The sequence below is a fragment of the Lagopus muta genome, chromosome 26 (genome assembly GCF_023343835.1).
Source record: "Lagopus muta isolate bLagMut1 chromosome 26, bLagMut1 primary, whole genome shotgun sequence".
Classification (NCBI taxonomy): domain Eukaryota; kingdom Metazoa; phylum Chordata; class Aves; order Galliformes; family Phasianidae; genus Lagopus; species Lagopus muta.
The window spans coordinates 2,836,973-2,848,784 of NC_064458.1; the positions used below are offsets into that span (position 1 = coordinate 2,836,973).

At 52.1% G+C, this 11,812-nt stretch overlaps 2 protein-coding genes across 2 annotated transcripts; one reads left to right on the forward strand and one right to left on the reverse strand.

Annotated features, from left to right (window-relative positions):
• The first annotated feature begins 78 nt into the window (after positions 1-78).
• Positions 79-3,937, forward strand: OAZ1 (ornithine decarboxylase antizyme 1). Its single transcript, XM_048927801.1, is given in 6 exon segments — positions 79-273; positions 2,399-2,456; positions 2,458-2,544; positions 2,674-2,846; positions 3,304-3,389; positions 3,506-3,937. Coding segments are annotated over 6 exon segments (651 nt in total). The 5' UTR covers positions 79-157; the 3' UTR covers positions 3,637-3,937.
• Positions 3,938-6,882: 2,945 nt separating this feature from the next.
• PEAK3 (PEAK family member 3) lies at positions 6,883-9,976 on the reverse strand. The gene is made up of 3 exons (XM_048927584.1): positions 9,811-9,976; positions 9,114-9,700; positions 6,883-8,422 (listed from the first exon to the last, which is right to left on the reverse strand). Exons 1-3 carry the CDS (start codon positions 9,932-9,934, stop codon positions 7,442-7,444), a joined length of 1,692 nt encoding a protein of 563 aa, XP_048783541.1. The 5' UTR covers positions 9,935-9,976; the 3' UTR covers positions 6,883-7,441.
• Positions 9,977-11,812: the final 1,836 nt, after the last annotated feature.

Consider the following 11,812-nt stretch of genomic DNA (forward strand, 5'->3'; position numbering starts at 1 on the left):
GACCCAGCCAACGGTGCGTCACCACAGGAGGGGGCGTGGCTTTCCCGAGGGTATATAAGAACCCACTGCGGCCGGGGTGCCATTTTGTGTAGCAGTGCCTGGAGAGCGGTCGGCGGGGGGCGGCGGAGGGTTTCGGGGTTCGGACCAGAGCGGCCGGATGGTGAAATCCTCCCTGCAGCGGATACTCAACAGTCACTGCTTCGCTAGAGAGAAAGAGGGGAATAAAAGCACCATCATGCCCGCTGTGCTGAGCCTCAGTACCGGACAGAGCAGGTGAGGGGTTGGGGCCTCCCTCCCCTTCCCTCAAGGCCCGCCCTGGTGCCCCCGCTCAGGGTTGGGGGGGGGGGGAGGGGTGCTGTAGGGCGGGTGGGGGCGGGGCGGTGCTGCGGCCTCCTCACTCATACAAGGCAAGGGAGGGGTGGCGGGTAGGGAAGAGGAGGAAAAGAAAAAAAAAAAAAAAACAACCAAAAAAAAAGACAACAACGACAAAAAGGCAATAAAGAAAAATGTATTTATTTCGACGTCTGAAGGCTGCCCGTGTAACGCGGTTACACCCCCACGCATCGCCTCCCCCATCCCCGCCCCACGCGGCTCGGTGCCACGTTTGCTGGGGGGCGGAGGGGGGGGGGGGGATGGGCGGGGGGCACCGCAGGGAAAAGGAACCGGGCCTGACGGAGATGGGAGATGCATTGCGATGCAGTGCGAGCTGTTATCCCCTTATGTAAGCGCAGGTCTCCTGGAGAACGACGAATCGAGGGCGCTGAGCCCAAAGCAGAGCGTTATGGGAGCTGGTAGTTTAAAAGTCGAGCGGGGATTAAATAATGCCGGCAGATGTTGGGGATGCGGAGCTTTGGGCTGAGTGGTGTTAGGAGGTGGAGGCTGAGGAGCATCGCTGTGCCCTCTGCGTGGGAAGTGATGGATGCAGCTGGTTCAGGATGGAGAGCAACTCCACAACGTCACCAAAAGCTGTTTTTATCCTTCAGAATGGTGATAATGTTTTTTTTCTTTTTTTCAACCGGAGTAGATACACCCGAGCATCACTAAAACACAGAATTGCAAGGTGTGAACAGCCTTTGTTGATACTTGGGGGTGAAAGGTGAGGTCACAAAAAGGGTTAGTGCTGCCCGGGTTTGTTTAAGGGCTTATTTTGAGGCTGATGAGGAATACAGGGATCTGCAGTGATTCAGAAGTAAGGCTGCTATTAAAGTAATCCAGAGCTCCTAAAAAAGTGGATTGAACCCTTATTTAATTGAGATTGAGCAAATTACCATTTATATTTTGCTTAATAACTTTATAGCTGCTGTGCTTACTAATGCTTCCAGCATATAATATTAGACCTGTAAGGCCATTCATTGCCTTTACAGTATGGATTATTCATCACAGATGTCAAGCTCGTAAAAAAGAAAAAAAAGAAAAAAAAATTAAACTCGTGTGAACTGTGCAAAATGGTGGATTATTTTGTACGTGTTTATTCTGATTTGCAAATGGCTGCTGGCACTCACAGACAGGACGATTGTGAAAATTTCCCTAAGGGCCTCGATTGCTGCATCTGCTGAGATGACGCAACTCAAGAGTGAGCCTGCAGGGTGAGGGATGGTGCAGAGGGAGGGGCCAGGCACAGCTTCTGCTGTTTGTACAGTAAAGGCTTGCTCACAGTGATGCAGCCTGATGGATGGGATGGAACTCAGCGTGTGTACAAGAAAGGCTCCTGTCTCGACAGAGCATCCTTCACCCAAAGTACCACGGCGTGGCTGAGTGATGTAAGAATGCTCTAAAAGTCAGGAAGGCTCTTAGATTTTTCGGATATTTGGATTTGCATTGAAACCAGAGCTTGCTTCCTGAGCTTTGCATCGTAGGAGCTCTTGAGACAGTCTCACAGATAATGCTATCTTTTCTGATCTCAAGCTAAAAGCACTGATGCAAAATTCTAATTTAATTAAGGCTACATATCTTGTATGTAAGGAAAAGGATCTCTAGCTTGCTGGGCCAGTTATAATCTCTTAGAGATCAAGATGGGGAAGAAAATGGGGTCTATGGCATCACGTACGCAATAGTGAAATGGTTCCTTTCTTGAGATTGGGTCAAACACAGCAAATACACACCTGCCTTGATAGGGAAATAAAAACTGAGAGTATTTTCACCCTCCAAACCAGTGTTTCCATCCAGATACTCCAGTGATGCCTTTCTGGTGCTTCTGGCTCTGGACTTTAGGTGATGTTCTGTGCCTGGCCTGGATGTTCCTGTGTCTTGCTACCAGCTAGGTTGCAGCAGGAGGAATTCCCTTGATCTGGGTTTATTTAAAAGAAAAAATAAAAAACACTGCCATCTAATGCTTATAAAACTTAGAATTTTCATGACTCTTAACGCTTGCTTACCTCTGACTGTGATCCTTCTCTAGTTCCAGGGTTCCCTTCAATTGCTGTAGTAACCTGGGTCCGGGGCCTCGGTGGTGCTCCTGATGTCCCTCACCCACCCCTGAAGATCCCAGGTGGGCGAGGGAATAGTCAGAGGGATCACAATCTTTCAGCTAATTTATTTTATTCGGTGAGTATGAGTGTTGTTTAGCAGCTCTCTCTGGTTGGTGGGAGGGCTCTTTTGCCTTAAACCTTTCCATGGAAGTTAACCTATCTCCAGAATGAACTGGAAGTAATGTTGTGATTCTTAATTCTGCAGGATAATCGGCTGAATGTGACAGAAGAACTAACATCTAATAACAGGACAAGAATTCTGAATGTCCAGTCAAGGCTTACAGATGCCAAACACATTAGTTGGAGAGCAGTGCTGAACAACAACAACCTCTATATTGAAATACCCAGTGGTGCTCTGCCTGAAGGGAGCAAGGACAGGTGGGTGCAATAAAATGCAACTTCAGTATAAATTGTCGTGAAGGTCTGCAACACTGTACTGTTCTTTTCCATTTCTCTAAAATTGGAAGTCTGGTTACTTGGTGGCACTCGTGTAAGAGAGCATCAAATGGTCCTGGTTTGAGGTCATCCTCTGCCTGTTCTGTCAGCCAGAACCAACTAAAAGATCTGTGATGGCAAGCTGTGCTCCTGGTAGCGATGGCTGCCTTTATCCACTGAAAACAAGCCTCATTCTGAGTCTGTCTCTGCAGTTCTCCCTTCAGAAATTTGGTGTAACCATGACTTAGAGTTGTGCCCCATGTTTGAACCTTGGCTTTTTGTTTCTTGCTGGTGCCAGTCTTCAAACCCTGACTTTCACTTCTTACAACGAGCGAGGATGGTTTCACAGGGCCTTGCTCCTTTGCCTGTGTGCACTCAGTGCCCTGTGTTTGTCTCACAGTTTTGCAGTTCTTCTGGAGTTTGCTGAAGAACAGCTTCAAGTTGATCATGTGTTCATTTGTTTCCACAAGAACAGAGATGATAGAGGTAGGTGTGAACTCAGCATTAAAAGGCTGATGCAGTACCTGAAGTTGGTTTTGATGGATACTTCAGCTTCTGTTACGGAATCACGTGATGAAATGTCTTCCTTTTTTTTTTTCTAGCTGCATTGCTCCGTACTTTCAGCTTTTTGGGCTTTGAGATTGTGAGACCAGGGCATCCCCTTGTCCCCAAGAGACCAGATGCTTGCTTCATGGCCTACACGTTTGAGAGAGACTCATCAGAAGAAGAATAGATTGCAATGTTTGCCTCTTAGAGCTTTCTTGTTGTCTATAAAGATGATTCTGTAGAAATTTTGTCAACATCTATTACAGTATATGTAACTTTGTATGAAACGTTGTGACCAACTGCTCTGGTGGTGAGATGTTGAAAATTTCAGACTCCACATCTTTTTCTGGATTTGTGCGCATGTTGTGGTTGTGCAAAAATAAATGCTCCCTCCAAATTAGCAGTATATTTCTTGAAGTTTAATATTGTGTTTGTGATACTGAAGTATTTGCTTTAATTCTAAATAAAAATTTATATTTTACTTTTTATTGCTGGTTTTAAGCTGTTTAAGACTTGCACTCTGAAGAGGTGCCTCTGCAACTGTCCCAGCTATTTCAGGTAGGGAAAGGCTTTGGGTCACCTGTGGCTTGATGGGAACTCGAGGTGATGATCTGACAGGACTTGCAGTCCAGGAAAAGCCTGCTTTTATTGAAATAATTAGCAGATTATCCATTTCACTGGTAATTGTGATCCCTGGATCCCTGCTCTATCAATGTTTCATAGGATACTTGGGGCGTCTGCTGGTTACAGCCACAAGTGAAATGCTGAGAAGCACAGCTTGCACATGCCATGAGCTTCAGGTGTCTCAGAGTATCAAATGCACACTTGTAGCTCTGGAGGCTGTTAGTGCTAGCAGTGGGGTCCTGTGCTTGTGTGCAGTCATGAGCTAGGAAGGCTTGTGGCACTTGCTCAGCTACTGTGACCGAATCCAGGCAGCCTCCTTAACAGGAACTGCAGATGTGATGAAGCTGATTGGGGTTGAAGTGTGAGGAGAAGGGGCTGCAGTTGAGTAATGCGTGTTTGTAGAGCCTCAGCTGTTTAATGTCTGCAGTACTCAACTGCAGGAAAAAAGTGCTTGCATGTTGCTAGAATCACCAATGCTTGCACTGAGGCTGTTCACTACAGAGGTAAGTCTCCAGAGGGGCTGAACTTGAAAGCATATTTCACTTTTTTAGTGCTTATATCTGCAGCTTTATAGGGTTGTTTTGTACCATCTGATCCAATCAACCTGCCTATAAAATGCGTAGCAGTGAATTGCTGGGATGGTTTGTGTGTTGGGTGCAAGCTTATCTTACTGGGTTTGAAACGTTTCCTTGTTCATGCTGCAAGTTGGTGTAAATCCAAGCACATCATTACAGAACACATTGTACCCCTGCCTTGATTTCTGCAGCACTTGGGCTTAGGAAAGCTCATGTGTTGAGCTGTATAAAGGGACCACAGGGGTCTGCTGTGTGGGGTGACACCTGGGCAGCTGTGCTGGGCTAAGCAATTCAGCAATTGCATGGGGTGCATCGAACTGCCAGCCTTCCAGCTCTGCTCAAAGCAGCAGGCAGCACATCCTGCAGTGGAAACTCCTGCAGCACAAAGCGACAGAAGGTTGTGCCACTGTCTTCTCAGAGAGCCTGTTAAATTAGCAGTGTTGCTAAGGGTGAGTGTTCTTACAGTGTGTTTAATGAGCTTTGGGTGCTTACACAAAGCTTTTGCTAACATCTTGACCCTTCCCACCTGCAGTGTGTGCTCCTTGCGTCCTGGTGGACCCCGTGCAGCAGCAGCTCTCCCTCTTTCCCCCTGCTGAGTGCTTGCAGCCTTGTGATCCTGCTCTTCCTGTATTGTTTTTTGGGAGAGCTGTGAACTTGCCAGCAGCAAAACAGAAGGATGAGGGGAGATGGAGTGGAGAGGGAGAGGATGTTTCTGCTTTTCCCCACCAGGCAAAGGCCTGAAATTCCTAAGGGGGTTCTCTAGAGGAATCTCTTTTCCTCCCATGTGCTGCAGCTGCGCTGCTGCTGCCTGCTTTCTGCAGGGTGTGCCAACATAGAGCCCAAGCTCTGCTCTGAGGCTGTGGTTCTGCACAAACCTGCTGACCGTGGGTATTCTGAGCCACTTAGCAAAAGGGGAGAGGTTTGCTGATGGTGGTGGTCAGGTGGAAGCCAGAACTGGGGATGCAAGTAGCAGCAGTGCAGGATCCAGCCAGCCTGGGGCTGGAATGGGCATTCAGAGCAGTTTGTTTTTCTTCATTTCTTCATGGTGAAATGCCCAAGCAGGCTGTGCTGCCAGGGCTCTTACTGCCATCTTGTAGCCATGCATGATACTACAGGACGCAGGGCAATGCCTCTATGCGGTTCTGGCCCAAAGGCTCTGACTGGGAGAATGCTGGCTTTGGGAGAGGGCTGTGTGAGTCGTGTTTGGGCAAGGAGCTTGCTTATCTCCATTTCTTCCCATCTCTGATCCAAAGGACCTGGCCATCTTTTGTCTCACTTCCAGTGCTGCTTTGCTTTGGGAGATGTTCGGGGCAGGGATGCTCGCAGGAAAGGTCTGTGATTTCAGCTGGGTACGGCGCTGAGCCCATGGCCATGAAAATGGATGGGGATGGAGCATGCTTCCATGCTGGGCTGAAAGAAAGCAGTGCCCTGGGGAAGCAGCACACCAAGGGGACAGGGTAGGAACCTGCTGACTGGGAGCATTTTTCTCCCTGTGCACAGCCTGCAGCAACTGCTCTGCTGCTGTCAGCTGATAGCTGTGAGCAGATTAATAATTACTCAGTTAATAATTATACCAGCTTCCCAAGCAGGGCCTTGCATGACACCCCGCCCTCTGCGCAGGCCGGGTTGGGGTCTGAGGTGCTGAGCTGCTCTGTGCTGAGCAATGACTGCATGTGCAGTGTGTCCTTGAGATGGGTTGCTTTGCACTGCCCTGGACAGGTGTGGTTATGGGGCTGTGTGCAGCACTGCTCCCAGCTGAGTCACAGCCTGAGTCAGATGGAAGCATCTTGCCCACGAGTGAGCAGTTCTTCCCAGCAAGCCCTGTTTGAGGGGAGGAGGTGCTGTGCAGCCCAGTGCTGCGTGCAATGGACTTGTGCCCCCGATGTGCCAATCCCTCTCTGCCACCCCATGTGCTGCAGCCAGGCCTTTGGGTTGATCAAATTTCTGTCTTTCTCACGTGGACTCCTCCACATCCCATGCACCTTGAGGTATCGCTATGCAATGCACGGGATGTGCTGGTTGCTGGCTCCTGGTAGGACCCCGAATGGGTCTCTTACAGACCTGCAAGCATCTCCCAGCAGCCACAAACCCACCAAGTGCTCACTGCAGCTCCAGCTCATTGCCACAGAGCAGTGAACTTCAGCTTCGTGATCCTCCCACGTTAGATCCCCAGGGTGCATAGCACTGTAAGAAAGCATAGAAAGGAGCAGAATTTAAGAGGTTCAGCTCTGGGTTTTATTGAAGCTGTGTGGCTGCTTTATTTCCTCCTCTGAATGTCATTTCTATTTGTGACTGTGCCACAAGCTGTTCCTAAAAAGGACATGGCTGTATGATCTGTTGCTTTTCTCCTCCCATAAGTGCGTCTTTAGTGAGCAATAATGTATTGTTTCGTATTGTTATTTAAAACAATGACAGCAGCCGTGCAGGAGGAGGGATTTTTGGGAAAAGTCTGAGCTTTATTCGCTTTAACTCAGGGCAATGAGCTGCTGAGCTGCTGCTTCATCCTGTGCCTTCCATCCAGCTATCTTTGCTGAGAGGCTCTGATAAGCTGGATTCAAAGCACTGAGCAAAAATCAGCTGAGGATGCAAAAACACATCTGCATCGTGGCAGCCAAGGTACTGTGCTGAGAGTTTGGTCCTTGCTTGCTTAGGTCTGTTCCTGTGCTGTGTGGGAGCAGTTTCAGATTTGGAAATGAGTTTTCCCAGCCAGGACCGGCTTTGGTTGGGGAGATGAGAGCTGGAGCCTCCGTGGGCTCTTGGCTTTGAAGGGGAACCTTCTGAGCAGGTTGGTCTTTATGGCTTGTAAAGAGTCTGGGTGACTTGGTAGAGCATGTGCTCGGTGGCCTCCACAAAGTACTGGCAGCACAGCCAGTCCTCGAGGCCAGGGCTCCCTCCAGCCGCCTTCTCAGCCAACTTCAGCAGCAGCAATGCTCTCTTCATCTCCAGCCAGCTCTGGAGCAGGGCCAGCGTCTTCCTGCTCTTAGCAAAGAGCTCCTGGCGAGGCCCCCAGAGCAGGACCTGCAGGATGTGCCTGGCTTCCTTGATGGAGACCCTCTTGCATGGATCTCGGTGGAGAAGCAGCGTGGTCAAATGCTTGAGTCCCGTGGAATAGATGGACAGGGAGGGGATAGCAGGAAGCTGATTTCTTCTCAGATCCAAAGCGTTTTCCAGAGAGATATCGACATGCAAGATCTTATAGATCAGCATGCCTACATTCAGCTCATCTGCCATCGGGGTGGGGAGAGCAGCAGACCCCTTGGTCCAGTCCCACTCTTGGCTGGTGGAACAAGGCCTGGTCTTATCTTTCAACTTGAAGAAGTTGCTGATGAGCAGCCTTGGAAGGGCCAGCCCCACGGATCCCTCCTTGTCCTGCTGGCTGCTAGGGGGACACGGGCACTGCACCAGCAACAGGTTCTCAGAGCAGATGTCACCCTGCCCCACATTCTGCACCCTGAGGTGCTCCAGCCCTGTGCACAGCTGCAGGAGCAGGAGGCACGCCAGGCGTTCATAGTGCCCAGGGCTGCTCCTATGCAGTGCATGGGAGCTCTCCACAAAGCCTGCCAGGGTCTGGTAGGGCACATCTGGGCAAAGGAGGACCTGCAGGACACGGGGAACAGCAGGGCAGCCTGGGGACAGTCCCTGCTCACCGGGGTGACCTGGGAGCACCAACGCCCCTGGGAGGCGGTCGGTGAAGCGGCTGATGATGCGCTGGATGCTGCAGTGTGATCCAAGGGAGCTCTGCATCTCCGTGCTGCAGCAGCCTGGCTTGAGGACCTGCAAGGAGAGATGGGGAAGGGGCAGATGTGCTGGGACAGAACCTGTCCTGAGCCAGGACATCATGCAGCTCCTACCCATGTGCAGCTCCTACCCATGCACAGTGCATGGGCTCCCCTGTGCCCTTTGGTGCATGCTGAGACAGCTTGGAGCAAGAAATCAGATTGGATATGAGGAAGAAGTTTTCTACGATAAGGGTGGGGAGACACTGGCACCGGTTGTCCAGACAGGGATGTCCCATCCCTGCAAACACCCAAGGTTGAATGATGGGGCTTTGAATGCCTGATGGAGCTGTGGGTGTCCCTGTTCAGTGCAGAAGGTGAGACCAGATGGCCTTTCAGTGTCCCTTTCAACTCAAACCATTCTGTGATTCTATGAAGAAGCAGGGTATAAAGAGGGGGATCAGCCCCAGCCAAGCTGCAAAGCTGCTGTGCTGCCTCTCACCCCACACTGTCAGGACACCCAGCCCTGCTCCACGTCTGCTCAACCCTCAAGGCCTTGTGCACCTTCCCCAGCTGTGTCATCCTTGGACCTTTGCTCCCTTGGATGTGCAAGAGCCTTCAGCACCACTTTGTTTTGCAAATGAAGAAGTGGGTGCCAAAGAGGAACCACCCAGTTGCTGTCCATCCTACTTACCCACCCAGGGCTCCCTCTGCCTGCAGCCCCCTCCTGCTGTCCCAACCCCCCTTACCTTGGCTGCGAGCTCCAGCTGTTCTTTCCTAAAGGTGACCCCCACACGGTAATACCAGGCATCCCCGCTCTGGCAACATGGCTCCTGCTGCAGCACCCTGAGCGCAGCCCAGCCCTGCCCTGCCAGCTTGGCCTGCAGCCCCCCCCAGGACCCCATCAGCCCCTCCATGGCATGGGCACAGAGCCGGGCCAGGCCAGCAGCGTGGCAGCCCACCATGGCCTCACACAGCCCTGTCCGGTCCTCCAGACCTTGTAGGATCGGGCCCAGCACCGCGTCCCCTGTCCCAAATGTCAGATCAGCCAGGTTGGGCATCAGAACCACCCCCCGGGTATCCCCCAGGCTCTGTGATTTGGTCAGGGGTTTTCTGGGTGCTGCGTCCTTGTGTTGAGGACAAGGGCTGCCGAGTCGTGGCGGGGGATCTCGGTGGTAGGGCTGCCATGTGCCTGGCTCAGGGAGGGACTCAGCTCGCTGCAGCTGCTTTTGGGGCAAGGGGGGAGGCAGGGGGTCATGGCTGGGCTGTGGGGGGGCTCTCCTGGCTCCATCCCCTCGGCTGGCCTTGGTGGGGACGAGGTGGGCACGCAGCTCTCCTGCGGAGAGAGAAATTATTCACCCCATGTTGTTCCCCTCCAAGACACACACAAAACCCAGTGCTGAGCAACCCTCCACCCCTCTGGCTGGATGCCGGGCTGTCACTCACCCACGTTGCTGTAGATGAGGGCTGAGGTGGGGGTCTGAGGTGGGTGCTCCTCCAGGGTGTCCAACACGGGGGCATTCGCTATAGAGCCCCCCAGGTCCAGGCTGGCACAGCGGGCGCGTGCCATGGCCCTGCACAGAGCTGGGAGTCAGCACACGGCCCCCCAAGGGCTTCCGCTGTCGGCTCCAGAGAGTAAAGAAAAAGGGGGAAGCAGTGGACAGGGAGGCCGTGTCTGCGTGCTTTTGTGAAAAGCAGGGAGTTTGGGTTCCCTGTGACCGCACGCCCTGTTCTGCTGGTGGAAGTTGATGGGGCCTTTGCACGCTGGTGGGTGTTTGCAGAAGGATGGGGTGCACCCCAGGTCTGCCCCACAGACAGTCCCTGGTTGGTGGCCACAAGGTTGATGATGGATGGGGGGGGGGTGTGGAGTGAGAGCAGGAAAACTTCCTTCCCAGCCCAAGCAGGGACTTGGGCTCTGATCTTGGATCTGGATCTGGGATCTTGGATCAGGGGGATCCAGAAGTCTGTGCACAAAGAGGGAAGCACACAAACGCTGAGCGGGGAGCAGTGAGAAGGGGCCACCCATGGGGCTGCACTTCCCCATTCTGTCCAGACTTGGTGCAAACCTGCACCTCCAAACCTGCTGCTATAAACGGTACTGAAACAATGCTGACTTTCTCAAAACCCACCGGTTTCTGCTTCCAGCATCATCAGACTTCAGCCCAGATTTGCCTCCCTACCCCCCGGGGAACGATATATTGCCCTGCTGCAACCACAAGTCTCACTGCGGTGCAACACTTTGGGCTGGAGCATTCTGAGCGGGTTGCAGCCGGGAAGTGAATTTGGGGAGATGTTTGCAGAGCAATTTGTTACCTCCAAGCTTTTCCTGGCAGCGGTGGGGGCTTGCAGGGCTCCGTTTCCATCTCCTGGCACTGCTGGGGGCTCTGTGAACACTCCCAAACCCCATCCTGCGCTCCCCCCGCGCTGGCCATGGCCTCTACTTGCAGGAAGAGATGCTTTCAAAACACATTCACCAATGTCACTGTGAGCTTAAAGGAAGCTCGAGGCTCAGCGTTGCTCCCCACGTCACCCCGGGGTGCTCCAGGGGCACCGATTGCACTCAGCAGTGCACGCTGACTGCTGCAGGTTGTTGCAATGGGTTTGCTTCACCCCTGCTGCTGCTCGGATGTACTTCATGCTCCTCCTTCTGGGTGCTGGCTGGATGGCAGGGGGGGATGCTGCTGGAAATCCTTCTGAAAGCACCCTGAATTCCCTGCTCTCAGCAACACAACATCAGATGTATCAGGGAGATGGAGTTTTTTGTTTTCTTTGGCATTTTTTTTTTTTGGTCTGGGTTTCCCCGCAGCCATTGCACATCAGGAAATCCCTTCCCTCCCCCTTTGTCCTCAGGGCTGTATTAACACTCTAAAACATCAGATTTGGGCTGTTTTGTGGCCCAGCTGTAGGCAAATCTCTGGAATTTCACCTGGGAGCATCGAGGCTGCAGGGTGAGCAGATGTGGGTTTGCAGGGAGGAAAGGTAACAGGTTTTGTGTTAGAAAAAGGGAAGGGGAAGGGGAAAGGGGAAAGAAAGGGAAGGGAAGGGAAGGGAAGGGAAGGGAAGGGAAGGGAAGGGAAGGGAAGGGAAGGGAAGGGAAGGGAAGGGAAGGGAAGGGAAGGGAAGGGAAGGGAAGGGAAGGGAAGGGAAGGGAAGGGGGAAGGGAAAGAGGGAAAGGGAAAAGGAGAGGAGGGGAGGGGAGGAAAAAGGCAAGGAAAAGGCAAGGCAAGGAGGAGGAGCCCCACCACAGGCAAAAATTTGGAGGTTGGAGCTTTGACATCCTCCAAATTGACTTCCATTGGGAAGCAGGGAGATGCTCACCAGGATTATGGAAACAAAAGTGAAATTGCTCACCCACACATTGCAGTGGGGGATTCATAGGGCTGAGGTGGGGAACCTCCACTTAGCTGAAGTCTTTCTAATTTATAAGGAAATTGGTTTCTCATCCCGG

Coding starts and splice junctions, on each gene's coding strand:
- PEAK3 (XM_048927584.1), bottom strand. CDS start 9,934: ATGGCACGCGCCCGCTGTGCCAGCCTGGACCTGGGGGGCTCTATAGCG. Junction 9,701..9,810: donor CCTCATCTACAGCAACGTGG/GTGAGTGACAGC, acceptor CTCTCTCCGCAG/GAGAGCTGCGTGCCCACCTC. Junction 8,423..9,113: donor AGCTGGAGCTCGCAGCCAAG/GTAAGGGGGGTT, acceptor CTCTCCTTGCAG/GTCCTCAAGCCAGGCTGCTG.